At 45.8% G+C, this 18,774-nt stretch overlaps 1 protein-coding gene across 5 annotated transcripts in view; it reads right to left on the reverse strand.

Annotated features, from left to right (window-relative positions):
• Window positions 1–18,774, reverse strand: part of EIF4ENIF1 (eukaryotic translation initiation factor 4E nuclear import factor 1) — a 49,876-nt gene that overhangs the window by 27,229 nt on the left and 3,873 nt on the right. For all 5 annotated transcript variants that reach the window (XM_004592006.3, XM_058656945.1, XM_004592005.3 and 2 more), the window contains exons 3-4: window positions 5,112–5,185; window positions 3,511–3,638 (exon numbers count right to left, since the gene is read on the reverse strand). In XM_004592006.3, the coding sequence (XP_004592063.2) occupies window positions 3,511–3,638; window positions 5,112–5,185 (202 nt within the window). The remainder of the gene's footprint in view (window positions 1–3,510; window positions 3,639–5,111; window positions 5,186–18,774) is intronic.

Raw genomic sequence — 18,774 nt, forward strand, 5'->3', positions numbered from 1 at the left:
GAGGCTGCTTGAGAAGTCGGCAGGCAGCCCACACCAGGGTGGCTGCTCTGCTTCCTATTCAGCTCCACTAATGCACCTGGGCCACTGTGATGCACTCACACGACTACTGGTTTTGGCCTGCCAACCCTTATGGCCATTTGGGGAGTGAACCAGCAGACGGAAGTTCTGTCTCTCCTGTTCCCTTTTCGTACCTTCTGAAATAAATCAATCTTAAAAAAAATGTTCCCTGCCTCCACCAAATGATACAATATACAAAAATTCAAAATGTCTCACAGGCACAAACGTAAAAACTAAAATTATAATACTGTTAAGAAGTTTTATTTTTATTGGAAAGTCAGATAAATAGAGAGTATAGAGTAAAGAGTGGGTGCAGTGTTCCAAGGCTTTGGGCCATCCTCTATTGCTTTCTCAGGCCATAAGCAGGGACCCAGAAGTGAAGTAGAGCAGCCAGGATACGAACCTATGCCCACATGGGATCCTGGCACTTGCGAGGTACAGACTGAGCTACTGAGCAATTGCAGGGCCCTGTAGAGGGCTTTTGTTTGTTTTTTTAAAGACACTATACTACTAGTCCTAAAGCTAAGAGTGTAATCCATTTTTAAATACAAATGTACCACGCTTGATTAAAAACTTCTAGAAGTCAGTGCTGTGGTGTAACAGCTTAAGCCTCTACCTGTGGCACCAATAATACAATGTGGGTGCTGGTTCAAGTCCTGGCCCCACCACTGCTAATCCAGCTCCTTGCTAGAGAATGACCCAAGTGGTTGGGCCCCTGCACCCCTGTAGGAGACTTGTAGAAAGCTGGCCCAGTCCCAGCCTATGCGGCCACTTGAAAAGTGAACCAGCGGAGGCCTGGCACGGTAGCCTAGTGGCTAAAGTCCTCGCCTTGCATGCACTGGGATCTCATATGAGCACTGGTTCTAATCCCAGCAGCTCTGCTTCCCATCCAGCTACCTGCTTGCAACCTGGGAAAGCAGTCAAGGACAGTCCAAAACCTTGGGACTCTGCACCTATACCCATGTGGAAGATCCGGAAGAGGCTCCAAGCTCCTGGCTTCAGAATGGCTCAGCTCTGGCAGTTGCAGCTGCTTGGGGAGTGAGTCAACGGACGGAAAATCTTCCTCTCTGTATATCTGATTTTCCAACAGAAGTAATAGAAAAAAAAACCTTTGAAAAGTGAACCAGTGGATACAGATCCTTTGATCTCTCTTCACTCTGTGGCTTTGTTTCAAATAAATAAAATTAATTTTTTTTGAAAGACAGTGTTTAAAGAAGATAAGGTCAAGGCAAAGATTGGGAGAAAATATTTCAAAGCATATTCCTATTTAATATTTCTCAATAAAAACCTCTACCCAAAACACACAAAAACTCAGCATTAGAGGCTTGCATTGTGGAATAGCAATGCTAGTACCCTTCACGGGCCCTGGTTCAAGTCCCAGCTGCTGTATTTCAGATCCAGTTCCGTGCTAAGGACCTGGGGAAAGCAGCAGCAGATAACCCAGGTGCCTGAGCCGCTACTGCCCCTCTGGGAGCCTGGAAGAAGCTCCTAGCTTCAGCATGGCCAGTCCTGGCCGATGGCGCCATCTGGGGAGTGAACCAGAGGAGGGAGAATTTCTGTCTCTCCTCTTAATTCTAGAACTCTTTTTCAAATAAACAAATATTAAGCACACACACAAAAGTAGCCAACAGTCACTAGGGAAAAGGCAAATTACGCCATATATTAACACTACACACCAATTAAAACAGCTAAATTCAAAAAAACAAGTCTGGCCATTTAAAGTGCTGGTGAGGACACAGGGCGAGGCAGCTCTCGTACTGGCAGAGGGGATGTAAAATGGTTCAACCACTTTGTAAAAGAGCTGGGCAGTTTCTCACAGAGACAGTGGTCTTCCATCCACAGGTTCAGACCTCAGATGGCTGCCACGGCCGGAACTGAGCTGATCCAAAGCCAGGAACTTCCTCCAGGACCTCCCACATGGGTACAGGGTCCCAAGGATTTGGGGCCATCCTCCACTGCCTTCCCAGGCCAGAGCTGGATCCGAAGTAGAACAACTGGGACACAAACCAGTGCCCATACGGGATCCAGTGCAACAGGGTAGAGGACTAGTCTATTGAGCCACGGCACCAGCTTGTTTCTCAGAACTTTGTACAAACATCTAATACACCTTACAGTCACTCTTCTCCTGGGCATTTACCCAAGAAAAGCAAGCAGCTGTCCACCAAGACTTGACATGAATGTCTGTAACTGCCCCAAACAGCAAACAATGCACATAGCCACCAACAGTGGGTAGGTAGACTGTGAATTCACCCACAAAATGAATACTAGGCAATAGGGCATCCAGCAGTATTGACAATCTTTCAGTTTCCTGAACAGAAGATGCTACATGCTAAAAGCACACACCATAATCATTCCATTTAGATATAATTATAGGAAATACAATAGACTATATCATGCCAGAAAGTAGACTGCAACTTGTTTGTGGAGGAAGAGTGAAGAGGGGCTAAACGGAGGGATTCTGGAATACTAGGGAACTTTGGGGGGTGATGGCAATGCTTGTTACTTGGATTGTGGCAATGGTTTCATAGGCATATACTGGGCTAAGTATCAAATGATATGCCTTATGTGCAGGCTATTGTAAAACATCTGTCAACATACGTGTTAAAAAAAAAAGTTACCACATTAAAACAAAAAAACAAAAAAACAAAACTTCCTAGAAAAACCAGAAAACCAGAGACTAACCCTCTCCCCAGAAACAACAACTAGAATGCTTTGGTATATATTGTTCTAGAATTTCTGTATAGTCTGTTTTTTTCCAAAAACAAGGGCTCACTGTGTACCATTCTGTACAATTTGGTTATGACTCTACATTTTACCATTTGCAAAGAAACATGTCTGCAACACATTTTTAGAATAATGTTTTATTCTTATATACTGATGTGGTAAAGCTTATTTAACCCATTTCTACTTGTGGATATTGAACTTTCTTTCCAGGTCTCTTCACTTTCATTGTGCCTGTGACATCTGCCATGATCCTCCTGCTCTTGCAGGACACCAGTGCACTGCCTCCATCTCCCCCGTCAATATCTTATCTGGAGTGAAGAGGTGTGTAGGAGCAAACTGTACTGCAATCTCCAGCCATTTCCAAACCCCATGGTCTGATCACAGCTCACTCTGAACTACGAATTGCCAGAACGATTTCTACCCGACGGCTACTTTTGTGTGGAAGATGAACCATAAGCAGGATAGCTCCGTGTAACCAACCACTTTTCTCGTGCCAGCAAAATACATCAGTACTTTGAATTCAAAAGCACACAGCTTCACAGTTTATATGCTACTGCTAATAGGGACACCATGGCTTTGTCCTGCTAACTTATGAAAAACCCAACTGGCAAATCAGTTTCCTGATAACAGCATTTCTCCCCAAGGCTTAAAGCTCCCACACCTTAGAAGGACGCCCACAGCCGAAAGTACGCCTCCCAAGTCTGCACCCGCCATGTGCGAAGAGCTCACCTACTATCCTGCGCACCAGGGACGGCCGCTCTGCATCCAGCTCTTTCTTCAGATTTTCCACAGGTGAGCTTCGCCCTGAAGCTGGGTAGAGAGAGGCATGCCACTTCTCTGGGTCCCAGACACCATCACTGCAGGTCAAAAGGTACCAAGAGTTAGCACCTGCCCCCATGAACCACACAGGTAATCTAACTTCTAACCCTCTTTAAATAGTCAATTATAGAAACCTCTTTTCTAAGTTTGTGATTGCTTTCATGAAGGTTATCTCAAGATAAGAACTTATTAAACTTATTAATTCAGTACTATTTTACTGATAATCACGTAACACTGGTAAGCACTTGAAAACCAATTGTCATATATAACTGAAGCCTTCAGAGGACATACGCACTGTGGTAACTGTGCCAGTCTTCCACAAAGACCAATGACCCCAGCTTGCAGAAGATGAATGCAGGGCAGACAGCTCTCAAGAACCTACAGTGTGTGCAGTGTACCTCATTTCCTCTCAAACAGGGTGGCAAGCAGCACAGGGTGTGGGGCAGGAGCTCTGAGGCCCTAATAACCTGGGGCCAGACTGCAGCCCTGCCCCCCACTGTGGGCATTCTGGATGAGGTGCTGTGCTGCGTCTCCTGTGGAAAGGACTTCCCAAACCTCAGATCACATACTGGGCCGTGCCCTACATGAGCAGTGAATGCCTGGCCCTTCTCAGCCTGTCATGGAGTGACCGAATGGGTCCCTCCATGAAGGCAGAGTATCTGCCAGCACCCCGGTGCAGGACTAAACACATAGCAGGTACTGCAGTAGCTGGACCTTTCTTGAATAAGTCACCTTTCTCAGACTCTGAGTTCCCCGGCCAAGGGGGTGTCACCCATCTGCTAGGATGGTTATGAGGATGACTCGAGACTTGAGAGTCCAACCAATGTTAATGATCTCAGAGAAAGAACAGATTAAGTGGCTGTCTCTGTTCCATCATTCTTGTCTCATTTTGATTTAGAATAAAACCTAGTATGTCTGTTTGCCCATGGCAAAAAGAGTCGATAACAATAAACATCAACTTGAGAGAGAAAAAAAGCTTCGAACTTCAGTGAAGACATTAGCTTATCAGAGACTTAGAAAAAATCCAAACCTCAGCAATAGTTATTGTTGAAATATCACTTTCATAAGGAAATATGGGAAGGCATCCGGGTGTAACAAAAGTCTATCTTCTCCAAACACATTAAACACAGCAGGATGCTTTAATTGCGAAAAATACACTCCAATATAAAACATTTACCTTGATATTTAGGAAATTACTAAGGTAACAACAGGAAACACAATACAGGGTTATTATTGCAGAAGGTTTTCAGGTCATTTTTTGCTGCGGATTTTCCTTTTCCAGAGAAGACCTGGAAAGGATTCCTGGGGTCAAGTCTTCATTCTGCTTTCTGACGACATGACCCTGACTGAGATTTTTCTTCTAGTTTTAGTTTAAGAGTAAACTGAAACCTATGTTATGACTTCCTGAAAACCCTCTCTGACTCAAAATTCCACCCAAACCCTCAAAATAATGCAATTCTCAATTTGCTACGGTTGGCATAAGAAGTTAACGACCAGAATGATGCTCATACCTGTCGTATTTTTCCAAGAGGCACGGAGGCCGCTGCTTGGAATGGGGCCGTTCTTTGATATCCAAGAGCTCCTCCTAAAGAGAAACCAAATGCAATATTTGAATCCCATTTCCCAGGCCACAAGCCTGCTGTTCTGAATTCTCAGCTTAAGCATGTCTTGCAATCCTTATTTCTCGGCTATCAGCAGATTAAGCAACTTAATAGTGATCAGTTTATTGCTAAAACATTGCCAACCCTACTAAAATGGTCATATTCCACAAAATCAAATGCTCACCAAAGCATGACACTTCAGCCTTTAGTTCTAACCTCCAGCTAACCTTTCACATGAATTAGACATCAGTTTGCAAGGGGGTTAGTTTTTCTTTTCATTTTTGTTGTAAAGATTTGCTGAACTCTTTGCCATTGTCCCACAATGATGGATATATGACTGTTTATGAAGACTTATACTATAGTAATAATATAAGGAACTCAATGGGAGGGAGAACTTGGGAGAGGGAACTTGGGAAGGGGGTAAGGAAAATCCCAGGGCCTAAGGAACTGTATCATAAAATAATAATAATAAAAGATTTATTTGAAATTCAGAGATACACAGAGGGAAAAAGAGAGATCTTCCATCTACTGGTTCATTCCTCAAAGGCCACAACGGCCATAAGTAAGCCAGGCCAAAGCCAGGAGCTTCATCCAGGTCTCCCACTTGGGTAGCAGCGATCCAAACACTTGGCCATCCTATGTTGAGCTTCCCAGGCCATTAGCACAGAGCTGGACTAGAAGGGGAGCGGCTGACACAGGGACTGCCATACACATGGCAGGCAGTGGTTTTACCTGCTATGTCACAAGACCAGCTCCATGGGTTTTCTTAATGTGAAGTTCTCAATTCTGTATTATTTGCTTGGACTTGTGTAACACCTCCTCCCATTTTCTGTATGTGTATAATTTCCTGTAAGTCACTTGAGAATTGCATACGCCATGCTTTTTCAACCTAAATATATCAGTACATATTTTCCAAGAACAAGGATATTGTTTTGCAATCTCTTGTCTGCTTTCATGAAACCCTGGCCCTACAGAAAATGATTCCAGGGACCATTTTCCCATCCTGGGCCCAAACCTTGTGCTTGCCAGCATAACGTACAACGGATGCCCTGGCAAACAGATTTCCTTCTGCAGACAGCTGCTGAGGAGGACTGAGTCAGGAGCCGGCAGCTTCCTGCAGGTTTCCCACAGCCTTGGACCACCTGCTGCCTTCTTAGCCCATCAGCAGGGAGCTGGACCTGAACTGGCTCCCTCCCATTTGGAATGCAGGTGCCACAGGCACAGGCTTAGCTCATTACACTATAGTGCCTGCCTCTGAATGTTTTTTTTTTCCTTTTACAATTTATTTATTTTTATTGCAAAGTCAGATATACAGAGAAGAGGAGAGACAGAGAGGAAGATCTTCCATTTGATGATTCACTCCCCAAGTGATCACAATGGCGAGAGCTGCACTGATCCGAAGCCAGGAGCCAGGAGCTCTTCTGGGTCTCCCACACGGGTGCAGGGTCCCAAGGCTTCTGGCCGTCCACAACTGCTTTCCCAGGACACAAGCAGGGAGCTGGATGGGAAGCGGTGCCGCCGGGATTTGAACCAATGACCATATGGGATCCCGGCGTGTTCAAGGCGAGGACTCTAGCCGCTAGGCCACCACGCCGGGCTCTCTGAATGTTTTCCTTAAGATATCAAGATGCTCTAAGGCCAGGGACATCTTGTTTATTTAAGATTTTGTTTACTTTTATTGGAAAGTCATTTACAGAGAGGAGAGACAGAGGCAAAGATCTTTCGCTGGTTTACTCCGCAAGTGGCCACAACAGCTGAAACTGAGCTGATCTGAATCTGGGACTCAGGAGCCTCCACCTGGTCTCCCATGTGGGTGCAGGGTCATCCCCACTGCTTCCCAGGCCACAAGCAGGGAGCTGGATGGGAAGTGGAACAGTCAGGACATGAATCAGTGCCCAGATGGGAACCCGGTGCTGGCAAGGTAAGAATTTAGTCAACAGGACTAACAGGGATATCATTATAAATTATCTGTCTCATTAACTGGGCAGAAATACCTAGAAAAACTTGTAAAACTTGATAGATTTTCAAACATAAGAAAATGGGGGCGACTGTTGCGGCATATTGAGTTAAATCTCTAGTATCCCATCTCTAGTATCCCAGGGCTGGTTCCATGGCTCAACAGGCTAATCCTCTACCTCGACAAATCTTTAAAAAATTAAAAATGCCTTAAAACTATTCAAAATTCTGAAAGAACTGTAAAAACAATCACACACGATCTGCAAACAGCCAGCAAACACTGGATTCCAGGGCCTGGCACAGTAGCTTAATGGCTAAAGTCCTTGTCTTGCATGCACCAGGATCCCATATGGGCACCAGTTCTAATCCCAGCAGCCCAGTTTCCCTATTTGTGGCCTGAGAAGGCAGTCGAGGATGGCCCAAAGCTTTGGGACCCTTGACCTGTGTGGGAGACCTGGAGGAAGTTCTTGGCTCCTGGCTTTAGATCAGCTAAGCTCCAGCCATTGCGGTCACTTGGGGACTGAACCACTGGATGGAAGATCTTCCTCTCTAAATGACTTTCCAATAGAAATAAATCTTGGGGTGGGGGGGGAAAGACCGGAGTTCAGAGAAGCCTGGTATCACAGCTGGAGGGGTGAGAAATGTGTGTGGATGCAGGGCCTACCGGTAGTTATGCTGATGTTCAGATTATTACAATAAAGACATGCTTTAGGAGTGCTCAAAGATTTTCCTGTACAAACAGGAACGATCTTGTACTATAGGAAACACATGTAACGCTACAGGAAAACCAAATGCAAAGCGGAGGGCAACTTGAAGATTATTATAGATGCATTTTACTCCTCACCTCTAAATCCAAACACTAATAAAGAATCCTAGTACTGTATACTGTTAATCCAGAAGCAGCATCTTTCACAAATACATATAGTTTTACACAGAAGTTTCTAAAAAGAAAAAAGGGGACTTTGAGACTTTGAATTGCAAAGGATCACAAGAGCTATTTGCTGAAACTCTGATGACTTCCATGTATTAACTTAGGAGTCAACGAAGAAAAACGTGAACACTTTGACCAAGCCATGAAACACCCGGAAAGGCCCAATTTTACCCCTTTTGATACAGACACAAATATTTTAATGTGATTTGTGCCAGGGTGTGTCTCTCACCATGTGCAATAGACAGAACTAAAATTACAGGGGATGAAAAGCTTTTTTCTTCTGTAACAGTATCCTCTGAAGTAGAAACATTTGATGAAGCTGTTTACTTTTCTCCTGAGTTGCCTGTGCTTTGCTCACCACAGCTGAAGTGTCACTGTTTAATCCAGTCTTACATCACCTATGCCGCCTTCTAAGAGATTCATAGTTGTGGCTCTCATATTTAGGTATCCGATATCTTTTGACTTTTTTTGAAATTTAGTATCTGCCCCACTTCCCCATATTTAGTTTTACTTAAAGGAGAACAGGAAACACACAGAAAAGGAAAAAGACAGGGGAGGGGTGGGGGTACAGAGACCTTTCCTCTGCTGGCTCACCCCCAAGACAGCCACCATGGCCAGGGATGGGCCAGGTTCAAGTCGGGCATCAGGAACTTCATCCAGGTCTCCTATGTGGGTGGCAGAGGCCCAAGTACCTAGGCCATCTTCCATTGTTTCGCTCAGATCATCAGCAGGGAACTGGATATAAAGTGGAGCAGCCAGGACATAATAACCGTAATACCCATCTGGGATGTTGGTTTTGCAGACAGCAGCTTTATTAGCTGTGCCACAATACAGACCTTCACAAATCGTGTATCTGATGAGGATCTAGTATGCAGACGATATAGAAACTACTAAACAGAAAGACAAGAGTCCAAAACATTTTCTAAAAGAGATTCACAATGGCCAACAAGTACAGGACAGTGAGATGCCATTGTACATCCATGTTCCTTAAAATAGTAAAACAACAGATGCTGGTAAGAGTATGGAGCAACGCGAGTTCTCAAACACTGCTCAAAGCAGAATGCTGCTGCTCTAGGAGTGCGGAAGTGTCTCACAGTTCATCCGCTGGGCCAGCACTGTGCTGCAGCAGCTGAAGGATACCAGCGTCCTCTATGGGCCCCAGTTCTGAATGCTGCACTCCCAATTCAGCCCCCTACTAGCGCAGCTGGGAAAGCAGCCCAAAGACCTGATGGAGTTCTGGTTTCGGAGTGGGCCAGCTCTGGCCACTGCGCCCACCTGAGGGATGGAAGCTCTGGTCTAACTTCCTTTATATATATATAGATTTATATTATATTTATATTTTATTTTTGTTGGAAAGGCGGATATACAGAGAGGAGAGAGGAAGATCTTCCGTCCGATGATTCTCTCACCAAATGGCTGCAATGGCTGGAGCTGAGCCAATCCAAAGCTGGGAGCCAGGAGCTCTTCCAGGTCTCCCACGCGGGTGCAGGGTCCCAAGGCTTTGGGCCATCTTTGACTGCTTTCCCAGGCCAGAAGCAGGGAGCTGGATGGGAAGCAGGGCTGCTGGGATTAGAACCGGCACCCATATGGGATCCCAGCACGTGCATGGTGAGGATTTTAACCACCATGCTATCGCGTGGGGCCCTAACTTCCTTTCAAACAAACAAATCTTTGAAAAGCTAATTAGTTTCCACACGACCCCACCATTTTACTCTTCAGTAAAGACCAAAATACCCTGAAAACATGCTCCCTACAAACATGTACGGAAATCCCTTTATTATTATTCACAGAAGCCTTCTGGCTATTCCACTTTTGATGCAAGCAATCTGGATGTCCAGCAGGTGAGGAATGGATAAACATGATGGGGCACAGCCATAAAACGTAACATTCAGCAATAAAAACGAGTGAAGCACAGAGATGTCCAGCTTGCAAGTGTGAACCTTGAAAACACTGCCGCATGAAAGAGCCCAGACACAAACGGCAACACATCGTAGGGCTCTTACTTAAGTTCAGAACAGCTAAATCCCAAGGCAGAAGGCACACTGTGCTGCGGGAGCAACTGTTACGGGTGTAGGGTGCTTGTTTTGGGTGACAGGAATGTTTATGGGAAACAACTGAATGATATACTTTTATGTAAGCTCTCTTTATATAAATTACATCTCAAAAGCTTCTATCTGGGGGCCAGCACGGGCAGTAACCTTCTGCCCTGCCAGCATCTCATGCAGGCTCCACTTGTGATCCAGCTCTCTGCTCGTGCCCTGAGAAGGCAGTGGAGGAGGGATCATGGGGGCCATGTGGGAGGCCTGGAGGAAGTTTCTGGCTCCTAGCTTTGTATGAGCTCAGTTTTGGCCACTGGGACCACTGAGGAGTGAACCAGAGGATGGAAGAGCTTCTCTTTCTCTCCTTCTTCCTATGTAAAAATCTGCCTCTCAAACGAGAATAAATCTATCTTTAAAACAAACAAACAAACAAAACCCTGAAGACTCTGGCATGATGGCTTTGTGGGTAAATCCTCGCCTTGCATGCTCCGGGATCCTATATGGGTGCCGGTTTGTATCCTGGCTGCTCCACTTCCCATCCAGCTCCCAGCTTGTGGACTGGGAAGTCAGTGGAGGACAGCCAAAAGCCTTGGGACCCTGTACCCGTGTGGGAGACCCTTCCTGGCTTCAGATTGGCTAAGCTCAGCTCCAGCCATGGCGGCCCACTTGAGGAGAGAACCAGCAGATGGAAGATCTTTGTCTTTCCTTCTCTCTGTAATCTGCCTTTTCACAAAAAAAAAAAAAAAAAGAAACCTTAAAAAAAAAAAAAATCTGAAAAAGTAAACAGATTCTCAGTCACCAGAAATTGATGTTAAGCTCTATTGATCTTTTTACAGATTTGTTGTTCTCATTACAGACTGAAAAACACTGACTACTTTATTCTCAAGACACCAAAAAATAGCTGGGTTGGATACAAACCCTGTAACTATTCCTGCCACAGCACTGCAGTGTCCTCTACTGACTTTTATGTCTGTGCCACATTCTCAACATGAAGAAATGCTCAAGGGAACAACTGTACAAATACAGCAGGCCCTTGAGAGCAGGTGAGTAGCAAGCTGGATGCACACTGGCATTAGGCATGCCAACAGCAGCATCTGTACCAAGGCGTACCTCCCACCAGGTGCAATGGCTTGCCTACAGCTCACCTGTCTACACAGCAGCAAGAGCCCATTTTTTTTTTTTCCCACTAATAGGCTGAAACCGGTTCAACAAAACCACCACCACCCAAGCAACTAAAAAAAAAATCAATTCTTGGTGGCTGGTGCCATGGCACAGTAGGCTAAGTTTCCACCCGCAGCACTGCCATCCTATATGGGAGTCGGTTCATGTTCCAGCTGCTCCACTTCTGTTTCAGCTCCCTGCTTGTGGCCTGGGAAATCAGTGGAGGGTGATCCAGTTCATCGGGCCCCTGCACCCACATGGGAGACCCAAAAAAGTTCCTGGCACCCAGCTTTGGATTGGCCCAGCTCTGGCCACTGTGGCCACTTGGGGAGTAAACCAAAAGTGGACAATTTCTGTCTTCTCTTCCCTCTATAAGTTCTGCCTTTCTAATAAAAATAAGTATTAAAAAAATCTTGGGTTATAAAAGGTCCTTGGACTGTAAACATCTATACAGAATTATGTTTAGGGTATGTGAGAGCAAGGTTTTGTAAACAAACTCCAGGAACATAAGGTAATTCCCTCTCCCATCCGTCCAAATAATCTATGTTCAAAAGTATATACTGGCCCAATTTCATACCTTCAAAAGCTCTTCAGTGGACCCGCACAGAGACTAAGAATTAATGCTTTAAATTCAGCCTGTTGTTCAAAATGCAGCCCAAAGCCCACCTAGATATTCAGAGAAAAAAAAGATTGTCTACACCAGGTTTGGAGAGCTAAAACTGCCACATCTCAGCAACATCCTAAAATGCACAGATGGTATCTCGCCCCAAGAGGATCTCCCACTTACATGGGGAGGAGAGAAGCCAGGAATTTCTTTAAGACTATCCAGACATCGCTTCTCGGCCTTTTGGCTAAGATCAAGTGAAGACTATCCAGAGTACTTCCTGTGTGCCAGGCTCAGGAATACAGGACTTGTACCTGCCACAACAGCCCTTTCAATCTCTCAAGAGAAGTGTTCTTGAACCTGTTGTCTCATCAAGAGCCCTTAACATCCATTATTCCTGGAATGGAAAACCTGCTAGGATTATTTTCAGACACAACTTTCAACTTTGACTAAAATAATTGGACAATGTCTACACTAATTGGATGGGCCTTCCTCTTAAGTGTTTCTGGACAGTGTGAGATTACTTGTTGGTCTCTTAAGAGCAAAGAGGAACTGACTGAAGTTACCATCTGGACAACAGCAAAGTTAATGTAAGACCTCGCTTTGAGCACAGGTTACTAAAACCTCACCAGGAAAGAAGCAGCTGCTAACTGCCCAAGGGCTGCACACACCCAGGAAGTACTTTCTTAATTGTAGCAGTCTTCATTAAAGGAAATGTGTCAAGCCTCCCATCTGGGAATTACTGACATATCCAACTGGTGGGCATCAGCACTAAAGCAGAAAGCCAGAGTGTGAATGTGAGCCCAAAGTGACAAGGATTGGAATCCTCACCCAGTTCCTTTCTGGAGAAACATCACACAGAAGGACTATCGATGCTGTTGACATTGACATCCAGTAATCTCACTCAAGTCACATTTGCAAAAGAGGGCTAGAGGGGAAATACTCTTTACCTTTGTGTTCAACACACAATTTGCAGGCATAAATAGCTTAATTTTTAATAATCAAGATGGATTAAAAAAAAACAGTAAAAACACCACACTATTTTGGGATGGACATTATGATGTAGGGCATTAAACCACCATTTGGGATGCCTCTATCCCACACCAGAATGCTAGCACAGGTCTGGCTACCCAGGTGCCTGCCAACCCGCCAGGAAAGACAGGGCATCATGCTCCAGGAACTTGCCCTGCCACTCCTATGGAGGAACTGGGTGGAGCTCTTGGCTCCAGGCTTTGGCCTGGCAAGGCCTGGCTGATGGGGGGCTCCTAGGAGAGTAAACCAGAAGATGGAAGATCTTTGACCCTTCCTCCCTTTCAAATACAAGTCTTGAAAAGAAATGTTTTACTTTATTTTCTTTTCTTTCTCTCTTTTTTTATTCATTAATTACATTGTATTATGTGACACAGTTTCATAGGTACTTGAATTCTCCCCACCCCTCCCCAAACCCTCCCACCATGGTGGATTCCTCCACTTTGTTGCATAACCACAGTTCAAGTTCAGTTGAGATTTCCCCATTGCAAGCATATACCAAACAGAGTTCAGCATCTTATCGTCCAGTCAAGTTCAACGGCTTCTTTTTTTTTTTTTTAAAGATTTATTTATTTTAATTACAAAGTCAGATATACAGAGAGGAAGAGAGACAGAGAGGAAGATCTTCCATCCGATGATTCACTCCCCAAGTGAGCCGCAACGGGCCGGTAAGCGCCGATCCGAAGCCGGGAACCAGGAACCTCCTTCGGGTCTCCCACGCAGGTGCAGGGTCCCAATGCATTGGGCCGTCCTCGACTGCTTTCCCAGGCCACAAGCAGGGAGCTGGATGGGAAGTGGAGCTGCCGGGAATAGAACCGGTGCCCATATGGGATCCCGGAACTTTCAAGGAGAGGACTTTAGCCACTAGGCTATGCCGCCGGGCCCTCAATGGCTTCTTAGGAAGACCCTCTCTGGTCTGAAGGCAGAGCCAGCAGAGTATCATCCCAAATTTTTTACTTTCATTTATGGTCACCACCCACTCCAAGTAACCCAGTGCCTGACCCATGTGCCTGGCTCTCCCTAAACTCATCTGATGTCCTGAGCGTAAAAATTAGGTTGGGAGCAGTCCTTGACAAACTTCTCTAGCCCTTTCCCCACCCCATGGCCATCAGTACAGGGTATGGCCCAGCAGGCTCTCACAGGAGTACAGAGCCCTTCATTCTAGAGTCATGAAACTCCTGAAAAGCACATGAAGCCAGGGCAATGATGTACTAATAACACTGGGGGCTGGGCCCCGCTTCATGTGCCGACTGCTCCACTTCCCATCCAGCTCCCTGCTTGTAGCCTGGAAAGGCAGAAGAGGATGAACCAAAGCCTTGGGACCCTGCACCCATGTGGGAGACCTAGAAAATGCTACTGGCTCCTGATCAGCTCTGCTCTAGGCATCGTGGCCACTTGGGGAGTGAGCCAGTGGCAGACGATCTTTCTGTCTCTCCTCTCAGTAAATCTGCCTTTCCAACAAAAATAAACAAATAATTTTTTTTTTGAATTTTGGGGCCTGGCGCGATAACGTAGTGGTTTAAGTCCTCATTTGAACACACCGGGATTTCATATGGGCGCGGGTTCTAATCCCGGCGGCCCCACTTCCCGTCCAGCTCCCTGCTGTGACCTGGGAAAGCAGTCAAGGATGGCCCAGAGCTTTGGGATCCTGCACCCACATGGGAGACCTGGAAGCAGCACTGGGCTCCTGGGTCCGAATTGGCTCAGCTCCAGCCGTAGCGGCCACTTGGGGAGTGAATCATCGGACAGAAGATCTTCCTCTCTGTCTCTCTTCCTCTCTGTATATCTCCCTTTCCAATAAATAAATTTAAAAAAACTATTTTTATTAGATAGTCAGATATACAGAGAGGAGGAGAGACAAAGAGGAAGATCTTCCATCCATTGACTCATTCCCCAAGTGGCCACAACGGCCAGAGCTGAGCTGATCTGAAGCCAGGATCCCAGAGCCTCCTCAGGGTCTTTCACGCAGAGGCTGGGGCCCAAGGTTTTGGGCCATTCTGGACTGTTTTCCCAGGCTACAAGCAGGGAGCTGGATGAGAAGTGGGCCGCCAGGATTAGAACTGGCACCGATATGGGATCCTGGTGTATGCAAGGCAAGCACTCTAGCCGCTAGGTTACTACACCAGGCCCCACAAACAAATCTTAAAAAAAAAAAGAAAAGAAAGAAAAAAGGAGGGCTGGGTGGAATACATCCCACCATCCTCCTCCATCATGCGCGCTGTTCTTGGGCCCTGCCAACAACAGAACCTGCAGGCAGATCAGGAATCTAACCAGATCATGCCACGTCGATAAACAGGTCTCAGTGTTGGGATTTATCCAAGCATCTAATGGTGGCGGACGTGATAAAGACTTCCTTCTCATCAAACAATGTACAAGAAACCAAGAAAATGGGAATGTATATGAAACCAAGGCAGGAAAGCCTGTGCTTTTCTTTCATGCATTTTTCTGTTGATCTGGCCATTGCATTAACAATGAACCTTAGTGGCTGGTGCTGTGATGAGGTGGATTAAGTCAACGCCTGCAACGCCACCACCCTATATGAGTGCTGGTTCGAGTCTCTGCTGCTCCTCTCTGATCTAGTTTCCTGCTAATATGCCTGGGAATGTCAAAGGTGGTTCAAGTACTTGGATCCCTGCCCCAGATGGAAACTCAGACGGAGTTTTGGCATTTGACTTTGGCCTCGCCCAATCCCGGCCACCGTGGTCATTTGGGGAGTGAACCAGCAGACGGATAAAATATCTTTCTCTGTCTTTCCTTCTCTCCCTGTAACTCTACCTTTCAAAGAAAAAAAAAAAAAAAATGAAGAAACGGGCTGGGTACTGTGGTGCAGGGTAAACCCACCCCCGTGATACCAGCATCCCAAATGGGCACCGATTCTAGTCATGGCCATTCTACTTTAATACATCTCCCTGCTAATGTACCTGGGAAAACAGTGAAAGATGACCCATGCCCTTAGACCCCTATACTGACTTGGGAGACCTGGAAGAAGCTACAGGCTCCTGGCTGAACACCAGTCCACCTCCAGCCATCTCATCCAGGCACTGGCTAGAGTCCTGGCTGCTCCCCTTCCAATCCAGCATCCTGTTAATGACCTGAGAAAGCAATAGTTGACAGCCCAAGGCCTTGGGCCCCTAAACCTATGTGGGAGATCCAGAAGCAGCTCCTGGTTCCCATCTTTGGAATGGCCCAGCTCTGGCCGTTTACAACCATTTGTGGAGTTAACCAGCAGAAGGAAAGATCTCTTTTTGTCTCTGGTCATCTCTGTAACTCTTTCAAGGAAAACAGATAAATGCTAAAAAATAAAAATCAATCTTTAAGGAGCCAGCACCATGGCATAATAGACTAAACTTCCACCAGTGGCACTACCCTTTCATATTGGTGCCAGCTTGTGTCCCACCTGCTCCACCTCTGACCCAGCTTGTTGCTGATGACTTGAGAAAGCAGCAAAGGATGGATCAAGTCCCAGAGCCCCAGCACCTACGTGGGAGACCTGGAAGCAGCTCCTGGCTCCAGATTGGCTGAGCTCTGGGCATTGCAATTGTTTTGCGCAGTGAACCAATAGTTGGAAGATCTGTCCCTCTTTCTGTAAATCTGCATTTTCAAATTTAATAAATATTAAAATAACCAAATAAAATTTAAAAATAACTTAAGCTTTTATATGTGTTTATGTAAGTGATAAAAGCAGTGTAAACCAGCAAGCAAGCAAGCGAGGGAGTACTAGCAAGAAACCTCAAACAGGTCAACCGTTTTTAGGATGGTGGCACTACATCCTCAGCAGCGCTTTCTGCTTTCACTCTGACACATGCAGAACGATCAGCCTGACCTGAGGTAGGCATGTAAAGCAGGTTTATCTTTTAGTAACTCCATCTTCATCCAGCCAGAAGCAGTTCTTGGCTGTTAGGATGTGCCAGGCACTGTTCTAAGCACTTGACACATATTATCTCATGTATTCCCTACAAAAACGCTGTGAGGCAGCTGCAATGCCACCCTCACCTTCCAGGAGGGTAGGATGACACTGGGAGATGCTGGGTCCGTGGTCACACAGGTAAGTGGCACAGTGGCATTCTGCAGCCTGCATCCTATCCTTCACAGGGCTGCTACTCCAAAGGACAGGAGGGCATCACCCCTCTGTCACTTGGCCATCTAGTGCCGAGTTGGCCCTGTTCACTAGGATTCCCGAGAACCCTGAGACAAACTGCCAACTTCCTGGGTGGGTAGCTCTTTACACCTGAATTAAAGGGCCCCTGTACAAGTTTCTTTTTATGTTAAAAGTCCAATTGTGTAGCAACTGGATCCTAACTAGTGAAAAGCTCCCATCATGAGCAAAGAAAGGGAGGGCATTTAAAGGACCTGATTTTTTTTTTTAATTACTTTTATTGGAAAGGAAAATCTAAAGAGAGAAGGAGAATAGATCTTCCATCCACTGGTTCACTCCCCAAGTGGCTGCAATAGCCAGAGCTGAGTGGATCTGAAGCCAGGAACTTCTTGTGGGTCTCCCACGTGGGTGCAGGGTCCCATGGTTTTGGACCATCCTCTCCCTCCCAGCACATAAGCAGGGAGTTGGATGGGAAGCAGGGCAGCCAGGACAACTGACACCCACATGGGATCCCAGTGCTTGAAGGTGGAGGATCAGGCAATTAAGCCACTGCAGCAGGCCCAAGAGAGACCCGAATTTTAACTTCACAAGAGGACTGACAAACGGAACAGGCAAGAACAAGTAGTCAGAAGATGGCCTCTAAGGTCTTGCACACCAGCTCCAAGAACTTCCAGTTAGCTAGGTTTTTCTGGACAGCTCACATACTGGGATTGTATAATAATTTTCCATGTCATAACTCTGCCTTCCCCCAAAATAAACTGGCGTCTTTCTTTTTTATAGTAGCTTCAGAAGTTTGCAGCTAAATGTGTCACTGGAATGCCACCTGTCAGTGGTTAGTCCTCAACTCTTTTTATGAAACATACATATAATGTTAACAAACAAGATCTTTGTGTAGGAAAACGGACATCTGTTTCCGGAGGTCAACTTAGGATGCTGACGAGTGACTTCCTTCTTGGCCGCTGGACTCCACGTCTCCTTATAGATTCTCTTTATGAAGGAATTATTACTCAGACCTGTACTCTTCACACTACTTTTGCATTTTTTAAAATGGTTTTCAAGCAAAGACACATACAGGGCTGTACCCAATGCCACAGCCTACTGGCCTGTCAGCCACGAGCCAGGGTGGGGTCCCTCAAAATCATTAGCGTTCTACTGACACTGACAAAAATGGTCTCAATTTACAACGAGTCGAGGCAATAGAACACCCACGTGAAGTCAAACCCAGATAATCCAACACCCACTTTCCAGTGGGCGGACTTGACACACACGCTCGGCACTCCTGGGTGAGTACTAAACTGGATGCTCTCAGTGTCGTCTGCCTCCGTTACAAATCTAACTGGTAGGTGATGTGTTTCATAGGAGTTGGTGGAAAAATACACGTGTAGAAAAGCGAGAGCACACGTGAGCACATTTCACAATCTAAGGTTAATTTGATCACTTAAAATACCATGGATCAGAACACAGTCTAGGCCTTGCCCTGTGAGTTTTTGATTCAGTATCAATGGGAAGGGAAGTTAGTCATCAGATAATACGAATGCCAGCTTAGGGACATTTGGAGAGCCGCTATCTAAATCTCTTTTTCAGCCATGACTTCCAGATAGGATCTCACTCCACAACCTCCAACAGTCCTTCAACACAACTCCACCAGTTTAAACACGCACACTGAAAAACAGAAACATACAGTTTTCGGTCTCAGACACTGAGCTCGCCAAATGGATCTGACTTAAGGGCGTAAGGAGACCAGTACAACAGGTGCA

The sequence above is a fragment of the Ochotona princeps genome, chromosome 29 (assembly GCF_030435755.1).
Source record: "Ochotona princeps isolate mOchPri1 chromosome 29, mOchPri1.hap1, whole genome shotgun sequence".
In the NCBI taxonomy this organism is placed as follows: Eukaryota; Metazoa; Chordata; class Mammalia; order Lagomorpha; family Ochotonidae; genus Ochotona; species Ochotona princeps.